This window comes from Onychostoma macrolepis, chromosome 05 (genome assembly GCF_012432095.1).
Source record: "Onychostoma macrolepis isolate SWU-2019 chromosome 05, ASM1243209v1, whole genome shotgun sequence".
NCBI lineage: Eukaryota > Metazoa > Chordata > Actinopteri > Cypriniformes > Cyprinidae > Onychostoma > Onychostoma macrolepis.
This window is the reverse complement of record NC_081159.1, coordinates 28793009-28818287: the sequence shown is the minus strand read 5'-3', so window position 1 is coordinate 28818287 and position 25279 is coordinate 28793009. Positions and strand designations below refer to the sequence as shown.

General features: G+C 38.9%; 1 protein-coding gene across 1 annotated transcript; it reads left to right on the top strand.

The window, feature by feature from the left end:
* The first annotated feature begins 8013 nt into the window (after positions 1 to 8013).
* tmc2a (transmembrane channel-like 2a) lies at positions 8014 to 24501 on the top strand. Its single transcript, XM_058776728.1, has 20 exons — positions 8014 to 8177; positions 8261 to 8299; positions 8552 to 8909; positions 9789 to 9938; positions 10576 to 10666; positions 11063 to 11144; positions 11324 to 11430; positions 13529 to 13627; positions 14322 to 14464; positions 18938 to 19085; positions 19355 to 19543; positions 19656 to 19835; positions 19947 to 20105; positions 20251 to 20379; positions 20453 to 20520; positions 22107 to 22346; positions 22444 to 22569; positions 22650 to 22728; positions 22837 to 22960; positions 23801 to 24501. Exons 1-20 carry the CDS (start codon positions 8138 to 8140, stop codon positions 24010 to 24012), a joined length of 2763 nt encoding a protein of 920 aa, XP_058632711.1. The 5' UTR covers positions 8014 to 8137; the 3' UTR covers positions 24013 to 24501.
* The last annotated feature ends 778 nt before the right edge of the window (positions 24502 to 25279 follow it).

Sequence of the window (25279 nt, the reverse complement as noted above, 5' to 3'; positions counted from 1 at the left end):
TATGATTACCTGTAGGACAACAGGAATACGGTTTATGCTGCAGTTAGTAGAAAACTTTACCGCAGACACCAAAAGATCTGGTATCTGGTGAAGATCCCCATCTCTTTGGAGGAAATAACACTGTTAGATTTTAAACAAGTCCTCAAAAAACCCAACTATAAGTTATTCTTTAAGTCTATGGATCAGGACTTCGAATGAGTTGCGACTGTGAACGCGCATCCTCTTTTCGAGAGGCGTTTGAATGTGGCTGTATCATGGTTCAGTGAGATTTTATCAGATGGTAGTTCCAGGGGTTTTTGGAATTTACTTTATTAGTAGATGATTATGTATGGTATTTACACGGTTTAAAAAAATAAAAAAAACACATGGTAAAAAAATAAGTACAATTTCTACTGAAGCAGTTCTATAATTAATAATTATGGTATTTTCATGGTCCTTGAAGGTACAAGAATACAAAATACATAATGGAATACATAGGCCTAATGGAAAATACATAACAATTGGTCTGCTATGATAACATGGCAAAACTATGGTGTTGCAATGGTTTCGTGTGCAAATAACATGCATGAAATTATACTTGCAAAGATTACCATGGTTTTTGGACTGCCATGATGCATGAATTTCAGTGCAATGATATATGCCAAAGAACCATCATATTACTATTCCATAATACAATTACTTTACTATGCACTTAAAAAACAAAACTTGTTGGATTAACATAAACAAAATATGTACATCAGTTGCACATATTAAAGTTATGTTTACTCAACATGATTTATATATGCTAAATGAACATGATTTATATATGTTCAAGCTACATAATTTAGGTTTGTTAAATGAACACAATCCATACATGTTAAAGCTACATAATTTGTTATACAAACATGATTTTTATGTTTTTCATTCATATATGCAGTGGTTTCAATAAAACTCACCTGGTTCTAAATTTTTATAATACTATAGGCTGGCTTTCCTCAAATGCATTTTGAACATCTACTGTACTTGCCTTAGCTACAACATTAACATTACTACTGTAGTTTAAAAAGTAGTAAGACAAGAAAAACATTTATTTTAGAGTACTGGATATAGAAATACAGCCTTCTCTGTGTGAAGTTAAAAATAGCATAAATTTCATGAACAATAACAACATATCCACTGTCATTGAGTACATTTTGAGTACAAAATGAGACCCCATCAAACAGGTGTAGTGGAAAAGGCGAACAGTAATGACGAGCATTAAGTAGTCCAAAGCTTCCCTTGGCGATTTTGTTTTCAGTTTTAAAAGCAGTAAGAAATCAAATCACGGTATAATTTTAACAGTACAATTAATTTTTCAGAGTATAGGATAAATGGATGACTATGAACTATGACATTTCCTGTCAAAAGACCAGATCAGATACAGTAAAATGCAAAAATTCACCATCAAACAGGTGTAGTGAAAAAGATGAAGAGTAATGAGTAAGGAGTTGTCCAAAGCTTCCCTTGATGTTTTTTTTTTTTTTTTTTCAGTTTTAAAAGCAGTAAGGCAAGACAAATCACTGTTATTTTTAACAAAAATTTATTTTTCAGAGTATGGGCTACAAAACGTGTGTGTGAAGTTAAAAAAAGCTTAAATTCAATGAATTAAAAAAAACAAAATGAGGATGCTTGACTTAATAATGGTTTAGTAGTGCCATTCTTCTGGAAACTGCTACTCAGCACCCTTTACACTGCTACATTCACTAGAGAGGGAGAGGAATATTTTAAGTAAAAAACATAATAATCAAATATAATTGCAGTATATTGAAAGAAATACTCACCACTACTATAGAGCCTTTGCCATTCAAATTGCACGTGAATAGATGAGTATCAGATATCTGTAAAATATTAAAAACAATGCATTAGTTTTTAAGCAATAACAATTTCTCAGAGGTAGATAAGGCTCCCTAGAATTCAGCATATTTCCTTCTTCATTTTAAAATTAAACTGATAAAACCTTTTTAGTAACACTTAAGAATGTTTTAGTGAACAGTATTAGAATAACGGATCAACTAACATGAATTAAAAATGCAAAAAGTTACAGTACAGTATTTATTAAGCTAAAAAAAAAAAAAAAAAAGTAAAGTAAAAAAAGTTTTCCTTGCGCGTTCCAAGGGGGCGGAGTTTCCAGAGAAAACATAACTAAATTATTACATTTCAACATGATTAATTCTAAAAAGTTGAACATCCTTCAACATTAATTGAATGACACAAGACTAAAATATGTTTAGACGAGAAACATAAATTAATCATGTTGGAAATACTAAATGCATTTTTGCAAATTCAACAATCCCCCATTGTCATTTTTTTCAGTGTGGTACAACCACAGCACAGTTCTGTAAGGGTGCCGTATTTAAAATAAATAAAAAGAAGGGCATTTATTATCTCTTATTAGTATCATTTATTACAGAATAAGTGCTGAGATTTTTTTTCACTGCAGTTTCTTTCATTATTATTATTTTTCATTTTTAAGGTAATTGAAAAGGTAAAACAAAGTTTCAAAGAGTCAAACTAAGGCATGCATGTCTGTAGCAGGAAAATCCACTGAGTGTTTACTGAAGTAAGCAGAGGGTAGCATCAGGATTGTAGTTAGGTGTGTTCAACTTGAAGCGGCTCTGCGCAGAATGATCAGTGTATGACATCACAGTACCGCGAGAGCCATAAAGCCATAAGAGATCAGACGAATGCTTTTGAATAGGTGTGTTCGACTTCATGCGGCGCCATGAAAACCGATCGGCGGCTGACTTGAAGAAGTGCATGCCGGTTAGAAAATTTGTCCGACTTGAACCTGCGCCGACGCCACGTCACTGTCACGTGTGGCATCAAAGTACCGCGAGAGCGTTTCGAGAGCAGCTAGCTCACTCCATAGATATCATATAGAGACTAGATACCCTATTGGCCGCTTACAGTGAATGGAGCGGGTGACCGGTTTAAGATGGCGGCCCCACCGCTCGTCAGCGCCAATAGGCAGTAGCGGTCGATAGGGCGTCTATCTAATATGATGTCTATGGCTCACTCAGCCGCCGCAGTTTCTCCAGAGCGACTGCGGGAGTGCTGATGACGACACAGCTGTTTCACGATTGGCCAAATTCACCACATGACAACAATGACCTGTGTTTCTAACATCTTCAATTCCAATACAGCTCACAAATATTATTTTACTAGGAAAATATCACAATCATGTGAAAAAATGGAAGCTAAGCCAAACTTTGAACATTTTATAAAAAGAGATTAAACAAATGGTACTACTACATTAGATAAAATTAAGAACAAAAAGCAAGAAAGACCTATGAAGCTTTTTGTTACTTTAAATTGTTGTAATTTTACCCCTGGCATGAATTGTTTCACTTTACATATTCTCATGAATGTTTATTTGTTTTTGTACTTGTTGTGAGTTGTATATGCTTGTACAAACCTTTGTATAATTTTTGCATAATAAAAAAAATAAATAAATACTGCCCACAAATCTGTTTTTAGAACAGTAAAAGCTTTTTTTACTTTTGTTAACAATGTTATAGTATGTAATGTTATAGTCACAATGTTATAATGAGTCACATTTAATAATAAAAAACACTGATAAAGGCTTATTGGTATTTAAATAGTACGTTTATGTTGAACTTTATTCTTGAACAGATGGCCCTGTATTAAGCAGTATATAAAAAGTGTTTCTGTTGCTCATGAAAACATTTCTGAAACGTCCGTGCATTTGACAAATATTGCATGTTATTCACTTAATCTGTGATAAGAGTATCCAAACACCGCGAGAGCATCACTACCGGGAGCAGAAAGAGTCCGACTTCACGTCTCCGCTTTCAATTCCGCCCCTGACTGCAAGCGGCTGCTCTCGCCGATAGGTCTGTGCGGCGCCGCATGAAGTCGAACACACCTAATATATGAAGGTAAAATACGTCAAAAAGATTTGCATGCGCAGGGTAAGATTTGTGAAAGTGTACATAAGATAGCAAGCGTAAATTAAATTTGCATTCGCAAGAAAAGAGTTGTAAAAGTGCAAATTGCATTTCAAGCTTAAGAAAAAAAGATTTGCAGCCTTTTACTGTTTTTTGTAAGTGTAATTCATGTATTGTGAAACTGCAACTTCATGCTAAGGCTAAATAAATATGATCTGTATTCTTCTGACTTCCATTTTTCCGCGCTTACACTTTTGGCACTGTTGTTTCGCCCAAATACAGCCAAAAGTATTGCAAGCCTGCGCCCAGTGTTTTGCAAGTGAAAACAACCGTATCAAGAACTGCAAAACGGATTGACTGCGTAAAACCAATATGTGTGTGTAGAAAAAAAAATCGTTGCAACTGTCTAAATGACTTCTTGTGTGCATAGAGCAAAATGTTCCCCAAATAATCCGCTATGTACGTCTGCGTCTTTGCGCTTGCAGTTTTGGCACGATTCTCTCACTGATTTCAGATTTGCAAACCCATGTGGAAGGCGGGACCTTCTTCTTGCAGCCAATCAAATGAGGCTTTCGCTGACTCGCGATTTACTCTTATCTGATTGGTTCAATAAACACTCCAGAAGTGAGAACACATCTTTATCTTAATTTGACTCAGCGTCATTCTTATTGTGGGGATGGTATTTTTAATGCAGATACATATAAAAAAATCAATTAATAATACAATAAAATAAAATAATAAAACAAAAAAAGCATGATCTTTTATAAGCTGTGTAGGCTACCATTAGGCTGACTACCATTCATTCTGAATTTCGAGCTAATATTAGGAAATGACATTTCTGTGTATTCACTCTATTTATCCTAATCATCCTCCTCCTCTTCAGCAGACCATATGATATTAGTTTGTAATCTTGATGCTACTGAAAGTATCTGCACTACTATGCATAATTTCACCATGTCTGCTGATCAGGGTTGATGGCAGATTTTTTGTTTTTCCTTTAACGTATTTAAAGGAGATTTTACTGTACTAAATATTTACCCCTAAATTATGCATTTACCATCTGTAATGCCATGTGAAACCACTAGATGGATGTATAACCATATAAAAATATCAACATTACTGTGTATTTCATGGTTTCTGGGAATATTTGATTCAGACATAGTTACTTTGCATTTGGTTTTCATTTAGATGCATATATTTAGACATTATTAAAGACTATATTTTGTCAAAGTAGTTGTAGTTTTTTAAATGTTGATTTGGTTTGAAGTGTCAGTTTTTGCATTACAGTCAAATCTGGAGACAAAGCGCTATTAAACATTTTGATTGTAAAGTTTAACATCATTTCAGTGGTATAGGCAGATTATCTAAAATCTTAAATTTCAATGCAATGTCGAACCAATCCAATAATGTTCACTCTAGCTTGAAGATCAGTATATAAGCACATGGTAGTCAGCCTAATGGTACACAGCTTCTAAGGATCATGCTTTTTGTTTTATTATTTTATTTTATTGTATTTATTTATTTTTTAATAAATATATGTGTGCATTAAAAATACCATCCCCGCAATAAGAATGACGCTGAGTCAAATTAAGATAAAGATGTGTTCTCAGTCTGGAGTGTTTATTGAACCAATCAGATAAGAGTAAATCGAGAGTCAGCGAAAGCCTCATTTGATTGGCTGCAAGAAGAAGGTCCCGCCTTCCACACTCGCTTGCAAACCTGAAATCAGTGAGAGAATCGTGCCAAAACTGCAAGCGCAAAGACGCAGACGTACACAGCGGGTTATTTGGCGAACATTTTGCTCTATGCACACAAGTCATTTAGACAGTTGCAACGATTTTTTTTCTACACACACATATTGGTTTTACGCAGTCAATCTGTTTTGCAGTTCTTGATGCTGTTGTTTTCACTTGCAAAACGCTGTGCACAGGCTTGCAATACTTTTGGCTGTATTTGGGCGAAACAACAGTGCCAAAAGTGTAAGCGCGGAAAAATGGAGGTCAGAAGAATACAGATCATATTTATTTTGCCTTAGCATGAAGTTGCAGTTTCACAATACATGAATTACACTTACAAAAAACAGTAAAAGGCTGCAAATCTTTTTTTCTTACGTTTGAAACGCGATTTACACTTATACAAATCTTTTCTTGCGCATGCAAAATTAATTTATGCTTGCTATCTTATGGACACTTTCACAAATCTTACCCTGCGCATGCGAATCATTTTGACGTCATTTCACCTTCGTACTTGCGTTCATTCGAGCGCTATGGCCAGAACACGATCATACCGTCTTTTATCGTACCACACACAGACACAGAACCAATATAGCTTGATCCCCGCCAGTTGATCAATACATATCATCATATCGCCCTAATTTCTTAAAGCATTAAGGGATAAAATAACGGTAGGCTACGAACCTCTGTAATGCAGCTCTGAAATGAATTGTACTCTGATATTACAAAGTTTTCTGTATAAAGTTTACTTTATAGAAAGGTTTATCTCACCCCTCTCAAACCGATTACAATTTCATTCGGTTTGGACATTTTTATTCCGATTGAGGTGTTTATATGGAGCATTTTCATTCGGATTGGACTTTTAAACCGATTACAATACTCCATGTAAACGCACATTTGCTACACTGCTGTGCTGCGCAGAGACGCGGAGGGGAGAAAGGCATCGACAGAGTCTCAACATTTCCTGACCCGACCTGATATTTAGATTTTTTTATTTGTTTAACAGGGAAAGCTGTGCGCAAACAGGAACACACACACGCATACACAAGCACACATGCATATTCATGTATAAAAAGAAAAACTCCCCAGAAAAAAGGGCACTTTCTTTTGAGGAAGAAAAAGGGCAGGTGATGTCTATGTGTGATGTGCCTGTACAGAAGTGAAGTAAGAACATGTCCTGTGTGAACTGTCTGTGCACACCTGGACAAAAGCAGCCAACTGCAGTGTGAAATGTAATTGCCGTTCAAGGTTAGATGCTTTAGTGAGTTTATACGTGCTAGTAAGTCTCTTACTTTAAAACTAATAATGATTGATGCAATGGTGATACTCTTTTGGCAGTTCACGCTAGTTCTGTTTAGTTTAACATGAACATGCCTTCATCAACATGGTTGTGATGTTATAAAAAAATTATTACTCAAATGATTTTATTGTTCTTTTTATTATAGCTAGATCCTGTACATAGATGTGCAGGAATGTTATGCATGTGTGCACACATTGTTTTTGCCTTTTCGCACTAATGAGCATGTAATAGCTTGCCTGTGAAAACTGAGATGCTGTGTCATCTACCAGGTGTCATGGTGCAGACGAGACAGGAGATCACATATATCTGTTTGTCTGCTTAGAGTTTCACTGTTCTTGAGTGTCTGCATATTAGAATGTGTTTCTGCCTTCAACAGGAATGGGGACCACGCATACCATACACACTGGTTAAGACACCTTCTGCTATCAAAATTTAGGCTAGTTTAAAATGGCAATAGTCAGAATCCTTGTATGGTGTAATGATTGCTGACAGTTGTCTAATACTGCAAATGTTTATTTGGATTCATTTGTGTTGCAGTGACTTTCTAACCATAACAGTTGTAAAGAAAGTGCATGTTAAAATGAAAGTGCAAAGCTTAATATACTGTGAAATGTGTTTAATTGTTTTGAAGGAAAACCTAAACCTTCATTAAATCTTTAAGGTGCCTCTTCTTGTGACAGCAGCATTAGGTGTCATGTGTCCCAATGAGTGAGAGTGCATCTAACAGTTTAAATGGATGCGGCGTACCATCCAGAATGCTTTGTGATTGTAATATTGAAACATTGATGGGATTTGAATTGCTCATCTGAGGGGCTAGACTTGTTTTACTTCATGTAAGTTCTCATATCATTTTAATATTGAGCTTTTCTTTTTTTTTTTTTTTTTTTTTTTTTTTTTGGCATTTGTACTCATTTCTGTCTTAAATAGAACTGTTTTTCTCTAAAAGACTTAAGCCGAACTCTTATCATCCAGACAATTTTTACAGCTCATACTAATATACTAATATAATAATACTAATATAAATAGCTATTACACACGTGAGGTCATGCTATGAGTTGTTGCTATGGCAATAGGGAGTCAGTTACTGGAGAGTAGTTGCACACCTGTGCAGTAATTTGTTAGACCACAGGTGCAAGGGAAGAAATTCAGAGACTAATAGAGATCAGAAGGGCAGCAAAATGCCGAAGAAAAGTGATACAACAAGAAAACTGGAAGATGGTGAGTAATACATTCATTTCAAATGTTGTTTAAAATTATGTCATCTGTTTACTTAGAGAGTTATTCATACATTTTTTATATAGTGGGAATAGAAATTGATGGAGATGTAGAGAGTGCTGAAGGTAAGAAAACGATTTCTTTATTTTCCTCTTTATTTTATTTAATTGGTGGTGCAAACATCAAGATTTCTATCATTCAAAGTCTAGGAAAAAACCCCACAACAGCTAGATCACCTTACATAGTGACAGCACATTTTGAAGAGGCAAACACTTTTTTCCAGAATTTCTACAGATCTCTGTGTTTATCTGCAAAATGTCTCGTTTTAATGCATGATATGCCTTTATAAATATACAGTTGTGCCATCTTTTACTCAGAGAACAATAAAGCAAAAGGCAAGGGTGCTAAAAAAACAGCCGCTGGTAAACGGGGCAAAGCAGCTGCCAGTGAGGATGAAGATGAGGATGATGAACCTCCAAGAGGTCGTCGAACAGCCAATAAAAAAAAAGCAGCCCAGGCAGATGAGGAACACAGCGATGATGATATTCCACAGAGGAGATGTGCCGGGAACAGGAGAAGAGGAAAAGTGCGCGAGAGTGGGCGAGATGGGGAAAATGAGAAGTCCGGCAGAAAAAACAAGAGAGGTGGAAACAAAAAACAGAAGGATGGTAAGGGGAAAGGAAAAGACAAGGACAATGACAGCGACAACGATGAAAAGAAGAAAAAGAACAGTAGGTATGCTGACACAAATGCTCACGAGATAGAATTAAATAATTTACTGATAATTAACATTTATTCCTCACGACACCTACACCAAGAGATCACTGAACGTAAGACAAAACTTTCCTGAAACTCCTATTATAGATAGGACTACTTAAACGTTCCTCTTTTACAGTCCATCCCTAAAGTTTTATTGAAATATTTATAGTTTTTCAGACCTTATTTACATACCATGTTTCCAAATTCTTTTTTTTTTATGTAAGAAAATATATGCTCAACTATTCCAGCCTTTCCATATAATGTGACAGTATCATTTTAACTATTCAAACCCATTGCATTTTTAATACTATGTCTACCCATATGCTCTAGACGCACACTTGTACTTGTTAGAGTTCAGTGCCGTTAATCTCCATTGTAAAACCACAGACATTTGCTAAAAAACATACTTTCAACAATGTAGGCTCAAATATAGTTTTAGTATTATGGGTGTAGGAACATTTACGCAATGAGGGTGACACAATAAGCCATGGGTACACTGGAAACAAAGAAAAAATACTCTTGTTTTTCACTAAACATATCTAAAAATCAATAATACTTTATTTTAATGTGTTCCTGTTACACAGCATTGATTACTGTAAGTTTAGGTTAGGGTTGTTACTTGCTTGTTATTAAGCATAATCTAATGTTATTACTATAGAAAAGGCATTTTACGTGTAACAAGGACACGTTCAAATAAAGGGTTACCAATATATCTTACCATTATAATTCTTGTTATTATAAAATCTTTCTGTCTTTCGATTTTTGTGTTGTCGTTTTAAGTCTAAATCTAACCATTTTTATTGCAATAATGGACTGTAAGAATGAAGCACTCTATCACTTCACGTTCTGTCTTAGTGGTGATGATTCCAAATCAGATGAAGAGGATGAGTCCATGTCTGAAGGAGAAATGGCCAAACTGATGGAGGAGGTGGAAGAGAAGAAGAAACTGATAGCAAGCATCAGGACCAAGCCCTGGCGAATGAGAAGACGACTGAAAGTCCTCAAGTACTGAGGAACCTTATGCAAAAAATGTTATAATAAATCAGTAAGACTGAAGAGACCCCCTGTAGCCAGGACTAAATTCACAATACAGCATGTTTTTCTAAAACAATTACTACTAAATAAAAGTACGAAGAACAAATTTAATGGAGACATTATTTTATTAAGTGATTTCATTAAATTCATTCTTCCACTAGAAGATGTAATCACCGGGGATACTCCACACATAGAAAAATTAACATTTTGTCTTCATTTACTCACCCTCATGTGGTTTCAAACCTGTGTCTTTCTTCTTTGAAAGAAGATATTTTGAAGAATGTTAGAAACCAAACAAACTTGTTGCCCAGAGGAAAGTAAGTCATACAGTATTGAAACAATATCAAAGTAAGTAAATGATGACAAACCTTTGGGGTGGAGTAGCAGTTTTATACGTTATGGAATTTAGTGGGTTTAATACTTTAATAGGCCTTTATGACTGTTGTGCAGTGGCACAATATCTGGTAAACATCTGTTTTACATCATATTTGTCTCTATATTGTGTATTTTAACTGCAATATTGTATACATCAATCCGCTTCAAGGACTACAACTATTTATTTAATCTCTTCCTCACAATACCATGTTCTCCTTAATTGTGTCTAAAGAGAGGCTCAGCAGTTTGTGGATAAATTTGAAGGTGCTTTGGGCAAAGGGAAAGGCAGGAAACTGTATGCCTACAAAGTCATGATGATGAAGGTAGGAACATGAAAATCTTCAATTTACCTTATATTCGTGGATTTTGTTGAAGTAAGCATCACTACAACTATTGCTGAAAATAAAATAATAATACTAAAAAAAAATTTTTTAAGAAAGATCCGAGCTAAATATAGAGATCAGAATGTCATAGAGACTTTGAAGTGGACACTTTTGACTAAAACCAGTATGCAACCACCTAGCAATGCCTTAACAATCACCCAGATCACACTATAGCAACAACATATCAATGGGTTAAAACACTGTTTAGATGCATTAGCAACCCCATATTAACCACCCACAACACCAAAGTTTCATGATGGCAAAATCTAAAATGTTAAAATCTAGTTAATTGTACCTGCCTAATCTTCCCTATATTCTTTGTGTCTCAACATACAGAAATGGATAAAGTTTCAAAGAGATTTTGAAAATTTTAGGACGGCTTGCATCCCATGGGAGCGGAAAATAAAGGAAGTTGAGAGTAAGTACTATGAATCCCAAGAGGAATGGTGCGTATCATATGTCTTATTGATGATAGAAAATTATTTCTTTCACCTGTACTGAGTTAGGAATTAAACTATATTTACTTGAATGTTTCCTGCAAGTGACCAAAAAAAATGTCCTTATCCTGAGCACTGGCGATGTTTCATCCATTTGCAGGTCACTTTGGCTCCTCAGTTGCTTCATACTTTATTTTCCTCCGTTGGATGTACGGCATGAACTTGGTCCTCTTCAGCTTGACCTTTGGCCTGGTTGTGATACCAGAGGTCAGTGTATAATCAGTTATGTTGTGCTGTACCTACAAACACTAATGATAAAATTATGCCCTTTTGCTGTACAGTAAAGGGAGCAGTAAAGTATCTTTCTACTTTGTCTCCACCCTTATAGAAATAGTTAAAATGTATTTAAAGGGTTCATGACATAGATTTTTTTTTTAAATGATTTAAATACATTCTTTCAGATTCACTTATAATGTTAATAAAGGTTTTTTTTTTTTTTTTTTGCACAAAAACACAAATAAGTATGTGGAAAAATTATTATTTTCAACTCTCATTCTGACTCACCGTCTAAAAATGACCTGTTTTAAGGGACGTGTCCTTCAAGGCTTCTCAGTAATCAGCCACTGTTATGATTTGTTAATGTCATTGCATAGGAAACAGTATCAACACCCCCTCTCTATTGCATGTGAGAGTTCTGACAACATAATCAAAATAAAACAGCCGTTTCCAGACAAAGCATTATGAAATCATTTACTTATGTCAGTGGCCATATCACCCTGCAGCCCAAGACTGGTTGCCCACTGAAGCTAAGCAGGGTTGAGCCTGGTCAGGACCTGGATGGGAGACTTCCTGAGAAAACTAGGCTGCTGCTGGAAGAGGCGTTAGTGAGGCCAGCAGGGGGTGCTTACCCTGTGGTCTGTGTAGGTCCTAGCGCCCCAGTATAGTGACGGGGACACTATACTGTCAACAAGCACCGTCTTTCGGATGAGACGTTAAACCGAGGTCCTGACTCTCTGTGGTCATTAAAAATCTCCTATGGCCTCCTAATCATCCCCATACACTGATTGGCTTCATCACTCTGTCTCCTCTCCACCAGTAAGCTGGTGTGTGGTGGGCGTTCTGTTGCAATATGGCTGCCGTCGCATCATCCAGGTGGATGCTGTACACTGGTGGTGGTTGAGGAGATTCCCCCTTTCTATGTGAAGCGCTTTGAGGACCCAGAAAAGCGCTATATAAATGTAACAAATTATTATTATTATTATTATGGTTTGTGATGCAGCTGCAGTCATATCTAGTACCGCTTCATCTTTCAACAAATGTTTCCATGCCTTGTTTACAAAATAAAATCCTCAGATATGATACGGGATGCGATTAAAAAAAATAATCTATCCACTTCCTTATGCTGGGATCCTTCTGATATCTGTACAAAGACGCGAACAAGCTTTTTAAACCAAACGCGTCAAAGTGAAAGTTTTTTCACTCCATTTTTCCTTTTGACGTCAGACTCAAGCACGTGGACTGTGTCAGAAAGCAAATGCACATCTGTATACTGTATCGAGTGTAGATGGCTGGAGGCGGTCATATGCAAACGATTACACCTGCAACTTGGTTTGTCATGTTATGACCCCTTTAAAATGTACTTTAGGCCATATCGAAGGGTGAGAACCAGAAGGGCGTAAGTGACATTTTTGGTGAAATGGAGATATCTATATCAAATGAAAGCTCTTAATGAGCTCTTTCTACTGGCAAAAGTACTGTCATCCATGAGTGTACAAATTTTTATTATAAACAATTGAAAACAATACACAAAGTCAGATCAAACTATGGTAAAATTTTTGTTTTGGCTCTCCTGTAAAGTTGGTAAAATGTCACTTACGCCTTTTTGGTTCTCACCACTCGATATGTAGATGAGTTTGTTTCTTCATTGGAACAGCATTAGCATTACGTCTTTTGCTCACTGGTGGATCCTCTGCAGTGAATGGGTGCCGTCAGAATGAGATTTCAAACAGTTGATAAAAATCTCCAGAATGTAGTCAGCATGACAGTCCATTGACTAATGTCTAGTTATGGGCAAAAAGCTGTGTTTGTAATAAAATTAAAAGTCCTCTGTCCATAATATTGCTTTTTCCAGGGCTTTATCTTGTCTGAATCAGGTGAGAAATATGCACAGATCAAGCACATTTTACACCTGAAAACAGTCCAAAACAGTTCTAAATAAATATTTTATGAGAGGACAACAAGAAAGAAAGTGGAGAAAGTGTTATTATGGTTTATGGACTGGTATTGTATGGCATGGTAATGGCCGGAAGCACCAGTGTAAAGTTTTTTGGGTGAACTATTCATTTAACAAATTACTTTCCACAAGGTACTCATGGGGCTTCCATATGGGTCCATTCCTCGGAAAACTGTGCCGAGAGAAGAGCAAGACACTGCTATGGACTATTCTGTTCTCACAGATTTCAGTGTAAGATTATGATACATGCATTATACAGAGGTCTGAGACCACTAGTGAAAACATTTGCATTTTAAAATACAAATTTCAGGATTTTATAACAACTGGAGTGACAGTTGAATTTAAAAAAAGAACATGAATTGTAGAATATTTTAGTACAGTATTTTTATGTTACCTTTTTGACAGCAGCACCCAGAAAAGAAAAAAAAAAACATAAATAAATAATTAAATGGTATGGTGAAGGATTAAGGGATCTAAAATATGCTCATGCAGAGTAAGGCATTAATATTTGCATTATAAGTACTAATAACCAAACAAAATGCTAGAAATATGCATGCTAGTAAGCAATTAGTTAATAGTGAGAAATGGTTAATGTAAAATAAAGGGTTACCGAAAATGTGAAACTATTTGTCCATTTTTACTTACTATAAATAAAGACTTTGAAACTGAGATTTTTGAAATTTGAAAGAACTCGTTTTAAAATATGCATATTTTCTGTTATATATGTATGTACACAATAGTGCAGAATCTGACATATTTCATTTAATTTAGTATCATTTATTTTACATTTTCTGTTTATTTTCAGGTTTAAATTAAATTTAAAACCCCATATTTTTTTAAAACAGTCTCAGATGTTTGACCCCTCTGTACATATTTTCCTTGGTATGGTTATCAATAACACTCTCTGATGCCTTCTCTTTGACAGGGTTACTGCAAGTACTCAGTACTTTTCTATGGATACTATAATAACCAGAGAACCATTGGCTTCCTGAAGTTTCGTCTCCCTCTGTCTTACCTCCTGGTGGGCATTGGGACCTTTGGGTATAGCCTCATGGTTGTGATCAGAACGTGAGTCACTCTTTCATTCATTGCTAGATGTTGTAGCAATGACATGAAATGTTTTTGAGAAGTACGTGACTGTGAATATCTATGCCTATACAAAAACGTGTCTTTGAAAGAGTATAATTGTTGTTAGTTCTGAATAACAGAAGGTTGTACAGGTAGAATAGAGTGTATTTTCTTTGAATCTAAGATGTGTAGACTGTGTAGTCATATTAGACAGCTATGCAGAAAAGAAAAAAAAACTCCAACCTAAAGGTGAAGTGGTTAATTTTGGCACTAGTGTAATAATAATAATAATAATAATAATAATAATTCGTCACCCAAAAACTTCTACTAACCCTTATACCCGAGCCTACCTTTTAGTGGTTGTTTAAATGCGTAGATTTTTTATAAATTGCAATTCACTTCGGCCTGAGTGTAGATTCCATATGTGGTGTTTATATATATCTGCAATCTGATTTACATGTTTGCCACAAGTAGCAAGCGTGATTGGCACAGAGTGGGTCTGGTGTTACTGGCCACCTGAGGCAAGTACACGGGAGGACACGGGCTCTACACGGAGATTATAGAATCTCGCAAACGTGTTAGGTGTCGCACAGCCAGCAGCTCTACAGATGTCTGCTATCGAGGCACCCTGTGCCAATGCCCAAGAAGAAGCAACGCCTCTCGTAGAGTGTGCTCTTACTCCGAGGAGGCACGGCAACCGTTAGGCCTGATAAGCTAGGACTATAGCCTCCACTATCCAGTGGGCAAGTCTTTGTTTAGAGACAGCGTTTCCCTTCTGCTGTCCTCCAAAGCAGACAAAGAGCTGGTCTGAGGTCCTGAAGCTCTGCGTGCGGTCCACGTAAATGCGTAAGGCACGGACCGGACAGAGCAGAGTAATGGCTGGGTCTGCCTCCTCCCAGGGCAACGCTTGCAAGTACACCACCTGATCCCTGAAAGGCATGGTGGGAACTTTGGGCACATATCTGGGCCAGGGTGTCAGGACAACGTGAGAGTCGGCCGGTCCGAATTCTAGGCACGAATCGTCGACCAAAAATGCCTGCAGGTCCCCTACCCTCTTGACTGAGGCCAAAGTAGTGAGGAGTACTGTCTTTAACGACAGAAACTTTAGCTCTACTTACTGCAGAGGCTCAAATGGCTCCTCCTTGAAGGCCGTCAGGACCGAGGAGAGATCCCAAGAGGGTACCAGGTGAGGGTGTGGAGGATTTAACCTCCTCTCCCCCCTGAGGAACCTGATGACCAAGTCGTGCTTCCCGACAGACTTACCGTCTACTGCATCGTGATGTGTGGCAATAGCGACAACATACACTTTGAGAGTGGAGGGAGACAGCCTTCGCTCCAGCCCTTGTTGCAGAAAAGACAGCACAACTGCGATCGGGCATCTACGGGGGTCTTCCCGGCGGGAAGAACACCAATCGATGAACAGGTTCCACTTCAGCCTGTAAACGTGTCTTGTAGACGGAGCCCTGGCTGAAGTGATGGTGTTCACTGCCGCTGGAGTTAGCCCACCTAGAACCTCTGCAGAACATACGTGCAGATTCCACAGGTCTGGACGCGGGTGCCAGAAGGAGATCCCTTCTCAGAGGAATTTGCCAAGGAGGGACTGTCGGATTGGGTCCGATTTGGTCAGTATGGTGCCACTAAGAGGACCTGCTCCTTGTACTCCCTGACCTTGCACAGAGTCTGTGCAAGAAGGCTCACTGGGGGAAACGCATATTTGCGTAGGCCCAGAGGCCAGCTGTGTGGGTCCCCTCAGACAGGGAGAAAAACAGCTGGCAGCGGGACGTGTCCAGGGAGGCAAACAGGTCTACCTGTGCGTCTGACTCCAAAGGAGGAGATGTCAGGCGAGTTGCGACATGTGACGGGAGCGTAGACCACCTTGGTGGTTGATGCACGCAACGGTCGCAGTGTTGTCCGTACAGACCAGTACATGCTTGTCGTGTAGCAGCGATTTGAAACGGCGCAGCGCAAGCCATACTGCTAGCAACTCGAGGCAGTTGATATGCCACTGCAGTCAGGGGCCCTGTCCAGAGCCCCGATGCTGCATGCCCATTGCACATGGCTCCCCATGGCAGAGGAATCTGTTGATACAACAACATGCCTGGACACTTGCAGTAAGGGCACTCCTGCCCAAAGAAAGCAAGGTCCGACCACGGGCTGAAGGTCTGGTGGCAAGACGGCGTGACTGGGACACGGTAAGTGCCGCGTTGCCATGCCCATCTCGGGACCCGGTCATGAAGTGTCATGAAGTGGTCTCATATGACGCAAACCGAGTGGTGTAACAGCGATTCGCTGTGAACCAATCGAGAGGACGGATGCATTGAAAAATGTGTCTCTGCGTCAACATCCTGAACGGGAGCTTGTGAAGGGCCCGGTTCAGAACATGCAGGTCCAAGATTGGTTGTTGCCCACCGCCTTTCTTGGGTACGATGAAGTAAGGGCTGTAAAACCCAGACTTCATCTCGGCTGGAGGGACCGGCTCTATCGCGTCCTTCGCCAGCAGGACCACGATCTCTGCACGCAAGACAGGAGCATCTTTGTTCAGCACAGAGGTGAACGGAATGCCCCTGAACTTGGGAGGGCGCCGGGCGAACTGAATCGCATAGCCGAGTCTGATGGTTCTCGTGAGCCAGCGAGACAGTCTGGGGAGCACTAACCAGGCCCCCGGAGACCGAACAAGCGGATGTAGAGGAACCACTGACGTACCCGCAGTGGGGCAGCGAGGTGGAGTACAGGGACCCGACCCGTAAGGCAGCGCTTTTTAGGCTTTGGGTACCACTGGCTGGGGAGCTAGCGGCGGAACAGAACAAAAAGGAAACAAAAGATTCTCCGTCCGGCCCTCCTCCAGGGGAAGGAGTGTGGTCACCATCTCCTGAAGAGCAGAACCCATAAGCTCTAGGTCGCCCCTGTCTCAGGAACGCCGCTTGCCCTGTCGCTTTCCGGGCTTGGCAGTTGCGGAGACGGGCTGTGCCGCTTTCCTGCCGCCAGCTCCACACTGCGGCCAGTGTGAAGGCTGCTGTTGAGGCCGAGCTGGAGCGGAGGTGGAGGCAGCAGGAGGGCGCCCTCGGCGAAGAGCAGGCGCAGGGACTGCAGCCGGCGGTGGGGTGGAGACAGCCTCCGTCTGCTTCTGTGCAGCATAGAACTGTTGGGCAAAGCTCTCCAACCGCTTCACCGAACAGGCTGGCCTGGGAGATAGGGGAGTCCAAGAAGCGGTGCTTGTCGGCCTCTCTCATATCTGCCAGGGTCAGCCATAGGTGGTGATCCTGGACCACTAAAGTGGACATCGTCTGACGCGGGAACCGTGCTGTGACTTTCGTCGCCCTCAAGCCGAGGTCCGTCTCTGTGCGCAGCTCTTGCAACACACCTGGGTCAGCACCTCCCTCGTGCAGCTGCTTTAACGCCTTGGCTTGGTGGACCTGCAGGAGGGCCATGGCGTGCAGGCCGGAAGCGGCCTGTCCAGCAGTTCTGTAAGCCTTGTCCGTTAAAGTGGACGAGAGCTTACAGGCCCTGGACGGAAGGCGTGGATTATCCCGCCAAGCGGTGGCGCTTTGCGGACAGAGCTGCATCGCAATAGCGCGCTCGACTGGGGATCGATGCAGCAATCGACATTCTGTAGTCTGCTGGCACTCCGAACAAGATGCTGGGGATGTCCGGGGACCCAGCCACCTCATGCGAGAACACCAGAGGGCGCAAAGTGCTAGAGGAGTGAGAGGCCCACGGAGACGCACTCGACGGGGAAGCTCTCACTGTTATCCTCAGATCACCCTGACCACAAGCCGAAGTAGTCCTCCACTGCTGAGAGTTGGATGAACTAGAACGGGGCATGGCAAGGGGGACACCCCCTCATTTGATGAGGAGGTATCTGGATCGCAACATCGCGATGGTCATATTCCCTCAGTGAGAACATGACTCATCCACGAGCGCTGCTTCAGTGTGCTAATAGACCAAGCATGAGACACAGCGTTCGTGACCGTCAGACGGATCCAAGAAGCAACCACATCCAGAAATGCACGAGCAGAAGGCCGTCTTCGAACGTGACTGACTGATAGGGAAATATAGTTATACATCCTCATGAACTGACTGAAACTGAAGTAATTTTTCACTGAAAACCTTAATACACATTAACCATATTAGCCTCAAGTCCATTTCTCCACTAATAAGAATTCAAAGGTTTGCATGCCAACTTCCAAACGCATGACATAGGTCATGCCAGAGGTTGAGCTGTTGCTCAAATAATGATTTTTAAATAGGCCAGGAGACATTTTAATGTGAAAAACAATAAACACTTCACCTTTAAATACAAAAACTTCTCTTCAGCTATCCACAAAATTAGTTCACCACAGCATTATAGTATTACAGTATATTGCCAACACAACTGTTGTTATTTTGACTGCTATTAGAAATTGCGCTTCTGTTATCCTGCCGGCGAGAATGGATTCTCTACAAATGTTGAATAAAGTCCACTCTCGCTGTTAGGATGGCTAAAAACGCAGATGTAGGGGGAGGGGATGGAGAAGACAATGAGTTCACCTTTGCCTGGAAGATGTTCACCAGCTGGGATTATCTTATTGGAAACGCTGAGACAGCCGACAATAAATACGCCTCCATCACCACCAGCTTCAAAGTATGTGATTGTGTGTATACGTGGAAGTGCTTGGATGGGCGTCGATGTGTGTGTGCTGACCGCTGCAGTTTTTGTTTCATGGTCTGGTTGTCCTTTCAGACACCTGAGGAGGTCAACTCTCTATAAGACCACATATATGCCACTGGTTTGATAAATCCTCTAGCCAGATCAATTGATATGGTTTATATAAATGTTCATACATGTTCTGTAGATCCAAAATGCTCATTCATGAGTTTTTCTCAGTTTGGAAACTCTAATGCTGTCTGCAGGAGTCCATTGTGGATGAGCAGGAGAACCAAAAGGATGAGAACATTCATCTAAGGAGATTCTTACGTGTCCTAGCCAACTTTTTCATCACCTGTACCCTGGGAGGAAGTGGCTATCTCATCTACTTTGTGGTCAAACGTTCCCAAGAGTTTTCCAACATGGACAACCTCTCATGGTATGAGAAGAATGAGGTAAATATAAACACAAAACCACATTCAGCATTTTGTAACAAGATAGATAGATAGATAGATAGATAGATAGGAGACCTGTTAATTATGTAATAACAATAACATTGCATCTCAGCTTGAGATCATCATGTCTCTGCTGGGGCTGGTGGGTCCAATGCTCTTTGAGACAATCGCTGAGCTGGAGGAATACCATCCACGTATAGCTCTCAAGTGGCAGCTGGGGCGTATATTTGCACTCTTCCTTGGCAACCTCTACACATTTTTGCTTGCTCTGTTTGATGAGGTCAATGCGAAAGTAAGTTCTCTGTTGATAGCAGTGTTTACTTTCTATTCTTAGCTGAAAATCAGTGATGTTTAAGTAAACAAAACAGTTTTTTTATTTTTATTTTTTTTAATTGGTTTCAAGCTTGAAGAGGAGGAATCGATAAAAAATGCCAGCATTTGGTTCATGAAGGAGTATTATGCCAACTACTCAGCCAACAACCCAAATGACACAGGCACTCCACCTCCTGTCGACCCCGCTGATGTCATCAGAGGCCCGTGCTGGGAAACTACAGTGGGAATAGTAATGTGTCTTGTGTTCATCTAGCTCCTCCAGCAGAAATCATATATAGAATTTATTGTGTTTAATTGATAAGATCTAAACTTTTGTTTGTACATTTGCTCAAAATTAAAGCATTTACCTCAAACCGTTCACAATCCACCATTAGGAGTTTGTGAAGCTGACGGTATCAGATATACAAGTGACTTATCTGACCATCCTAATTGGTGACTTCCTGAGAGCGCTGATTGTGCGTTTCTTGAACTACTGCTGGTGTTGGGATCTGGAAGCAGGCTGGGTGAGTCCAATATATAAGCTCATCACCAACAATCTAAACTCTTTTGATAACTAACAGCCTTTTGTATTCTCAGCCCTCCTACGGTGAATTTGACATAAGCGGCAACGTGCTTGGTTTGGTGTTTAACCAAGGAATGATCTGGTAGGAACAAATGCACAAACAACATAACAGAAAATGTAAGCAATGGTATCAATGAAAAAGGAAAAACTTATAGGTTAGTGCATAGTTGGCCGAGTCTACTCAAGCCATATTTTGCTGATTAATTGTATCACGTTCTCATTACAGCCAATCTCGTGTTTGCTTAACACTCAGGATGGGAACAGATTCAATTATTTGCACTCCTGTAAGCAGTCTTGCGGTCTCACATTAATTTGCCCTGTTTAGTAAATCTGGCCCATTGCTATTGTGTACAGCAAATATTAATCTGAGGAGGCTCACACTTGATAGTAAAAAAATATTTTTTCCATAGGGTTCCATAGTTTGTAGTTATGCAGTTAAAGAAATGGTTAAGCATCTATTTCAATAATTTAAAGTGCGTTTGCACTAAGACCTAATTACTAGGGTGGTCAATGAAGCCAATAAATGTATCTGTATGTGTAGCAATGGAAAAATTATTTGTATCTGTATGTATATATATATATATATCTGGATATAATCAAATGTAGGCAGGACTTGAAAAGCCCATTTTAAATGTAATTTGGTCATAGTTTACAAATATGCCTTGTATTGCTGTAATTACTAGACCCAGACTCAGAGCTTTCACATCCACTGACTCAGACTTATGTATTTCTAAGGTTATACTATTAACACCAAAATTAATCTGTGAAACTTGAGAAAGCAATGGACAAAACCAATTTACAAGTAACAGTTGTTATGCAAATGCCTTGTTAATAAACTTAAAGTTTGCCTTATAACAGGACATTAGACTTTGTACAGCTCTATCTTAGCTACTTTAAACTGTATTGCATGTTGTTCATTTATTTTCAGATAGCATTATTAAGACATTAATAACAGTCAATTATAGGAATTACTAAGAAAAAAACTTACAAGATAACTGCTCCACTACATTAAAGCTACCGCCAATTTGAATGTTTCCATTTGACGTTGCAGTCGTCAGCTATATGTAGATCTCAGAAAATTTGGAGTTTACAAGTTGTAATCATGAGTTCTACAAGAATGTGAGCAGCTTTCACAAGTCAGAATCTTGTAATTACAGTAATTCTGACATGTTGTGAATGCACAAAGTCTAGCAAAAATGACCGACATCATTTACATTATATACTGTACATCATCAGAATAGCAACCAAAGAGTCAATAAAATAGTTAATCTGTAATATTATTCCACTGTTTATTTGTGCAGTGTATTGTAAGAGATCAATATAATACTATTGTTTAATACTGATAAAGTATTAGCATAGAATCAGACTATTGGAATCAACTTGTGTTTTACATGACAAACACTATTTGTGTGGCACATTTGAGTGACCAATAAGAGAGTTGCTTTCTATGTAGAGATTTCAAGTTTAGTCATTTATAAGGTTCAATGTAGACTCTTGCAGTACACCAGGTTCTAGAACAGGGCTACTGTAAAGGCTTTGAAGCTTTTTAAAAGGCTTTGAGATATAACTCCTAGCAAAAGACATTTGTATTACCACTTCTTCATTAGAATACATACACCACACTCTTTTGCACCTGTAGATATCAAGCTGTTTTTATGTGTTTGTCAGGATGGGGGCATTCTATGCTCCCGGTCTGGTGGGTATCAATGTACTGCGGCTCCTGACCTCCATGTACTATCAATGCTGGGCTGTAATGGCCTGTAACGTCCCACACGAGAGGGTCTTTAAAGCTTCCAAATCTAATAACTTCTACATGGGCCTGTTACTGCTCATCCTCTTCTTGAGTCTCCTGCCTGTGGTTTACACCATCATGTCTTTGCCTCCGTCCTTTGACTGTGGACCCTTCAGGTATCAGCTCACATATGCACAGAAACACATGTGTGTACATGTTATAATACCTCAAATTCATTATTATTATCAAATGTACTCATCCTCATTGTAACAGTGGGAAAGCAAGAATGTTTGACGTCATTATGGAGACCATTGATCTGGATCTACCTGCATTTATGGGGACGCTCTTTGGCTATGTAGCGAACCCTGGACTCATTATACCAGCAGTTCTTCTCATGGTGTAAGGGAATCATTGATTTTTTTTCTTAATCACATAATACAAGCAAAATCTCCTACATTTTTGTTTTGTATTTCTTACAGTCTGGCCATTTACTACCTGAATTCGGTGTCAGAGGCCTATCAGAACGCCAACATGGAGCTAAAAAAGAAAATGCAGATGGTTAGTATTGTTTTTGTACAGATGCACAGCAGTCCATACTAAGATTTGTTAGATGGCAGAGAGTTGTTACAATTTTAGCCAGTTTGTGCTTCTAACATTCATTTCTAGGCAAGAGATGAGGAAAAGAACAGACGGAACAACAAAGACAGCACTAACCAGGTGATGAAAGACCTGGAGGATCTACTTCCAAATCGCTCTCTTGCGTCCCATGCTCCTCCAGAGAATAGTGCAGGTTTGTATTGCATAGAATGTTGTTACTGACCAATTCTACCTTTGCATTTGGTAGTATTAATTAATACCAGTTAAGTATAATTGGTAATATTATCAGATTAGCTTTCACTTTTACTGTTCAAAAGTTTGAAATAAATAAATAAATAATACTTTTATTCAGCACTGATGCATTAAACCAGGGGTGTCAAACTCAGTTCCTGGAGGGCCGGAGCCCTGCAGAGTTTAGTTCCAACCCTGCTCCAACACTCATACCATGTAGCTTTCAAATAAGCCTAAATTTGAAATGTAATTGTTTAATTAGGGTTGCATCTAAACTCTGCAGGGCTCCGGCCCTCCAGGAACTGAGTTTGACACCCTGCATTAAACTGATCAAAAACAAGGACTTTTACATTGTTACACAAAACTGTATTTCAAATAAACATTGTTCCTTTGGACTTCTTATTCATCAAAGAATCCTAAAAAAATAATATATTAGGCAACACAACCATTTTCAGTTGTGATATTAATAATAAAAAAAAAATGTTAACTGAGCACCAAATCAGCATATAAGAATGATTTCTGAAGGATCATGTGACATTGAAGACTGGAGTAAAATAGAAAACAGCTATTTTAAATTGTTATAATATTTCACAATATTACCGTTTTACTGTAGCCTTAAAAAACATAAAAAAATCTTACAGACACTAAACTTTTAACAGTAGTGTAATTCAAGTCGTATGTGTTTGAATAATTTTAAAAAGTATGTAAATTATCCAAAAAGTAAATCAGTAAATCTTGAGAAGAGGATGCTTTACATTAAGCTCTTGCCCCTCATTCCACTCCATGTTTCTTCCTTCCTTAGGAAAAAAACATGACCAGGGTGGAAAATCTCCAAAAGTGAAACCAGGCACAGCTGGAGGCGGCGTGCATCTGCAGAAAGACGTGTCACTCGCGTCAGCTAATCCTAACGCCCGGGGGCCTGTGACTCGAGCGCCAGGCCCCAGGGGACCTGGACCTCTACCTGGCCAACCAGGGGCAAGCAGGGGTCAAGGGCCACCCCCTAGAAGGCAGTAACGTGTGATCTAGTCATTATTGTGTGCTCTGTCAGTCTACACACTCTATAATTAATGTAAACATTGGTTTGTTTTATTAGATAAATAAATATTTAAAGAAATCTGGAGATATCATAATAATTATCATACATTCCTTTACAGTAAATTGCATATATCATATACATACAGTGGCCCCAAAATGAATTTGGATACTCGGTCACATCAAATAACCTTAACTATCAACACTGGACATACAAAAAAGAGTGCAAATATTTTTTGTCTTCATTTTGAACAGCATATAGATTGTTTTATCATTTAAAGAAAAATTGTGAAACATTTTGCTTGGAAAGTGTTCTCTCTGGGGTTTTTTTCTTTTTCTTTTTTTCTATTAAACTAAATGCTTACTTTGGTATTTTGTTGATGCAGTGAGATGTGTTTTTAATTGTGTCTGAAGTGTCTAAACTCTCTTTGGGCCTACTGTATGTGTTATGTGTTTAATGCATGTATATTATACCACCACATATAACTGCTTTATTATTGAACTACAGTTACAGTACATTTGTTGTCTATTTTGTTTTTCGTGCTTTATAATAAATCCAAAATCTAAGAAGTGTTTTAGTCATTTCCTTACTTTAGTGTCTGTTGAGCATTGTGAATATTGGATTACTAATGCTCACTGTGATACATGAATCACTCAAAAAGCACCCAAACTGGTTCTGAACATTTCTGCATGTATCTTTTGTGCAAAAGCATGACACAAACCCTGAACCCAGATATACAACATTACTTTTTCAAACCTCATGATTTAGAGTTTGTCCTGTCACCTAAAATTGACCCCACAGCTTTGATTCTACATCTGTAGTGTGAGAAAACTCTAGTCAGCTTGACCTTGGACAGTTCACCCGAAAATGTCATTTCCTCACCCTTATGTAATTCCAGTAATTCCAATTTTCTTTCATCTGTGGAACACAGAAGGACACATATCTGCATTCTCTTCCTTTTGCCTTTCACAGCAGAAAGTCATGAGTTTTTGGAAAAACAATGAATGAATACATGATGATAGAATTTCTATTTTTGGATGAACTAACTGTGCATGAATAGAATAGAATATAGAATATAGAATAGAATATAATAATATGAAACTAAGTAGAAGCATGTGCACAGTCTTATGCAAAATCTAGTGAACAATGTCACTTCATGTACAGTATATGATTTTTGTTTAGGCTTCATATTGTATGACAGTTTATCTCACACAAACCAATAATCCTACAGTTTGAGGTGAGTGCAGC

Coding starts and splice junctions, on each gene's coding strand:
- tmc2a (XM_058776728.1), top strand. CDS start 8,138: ATGCCGAAGAAAAGTGATACAACAAGAAAACTGGAAGATG. Junction 19,544..19,655: donor CATGGTATGAGAAGAATGAG/GTAAATATAAAC, acceptor ATTGCATCTCAG/CTTGAGATCATCATGTCTCT. Junction 22,570..22,649: donor CCAGCAGTTCTTCTCATGGT/GTAAGGGAATCA, acceptor TATTTCTTACAG/TCTGGCCATTTACTACCTGA.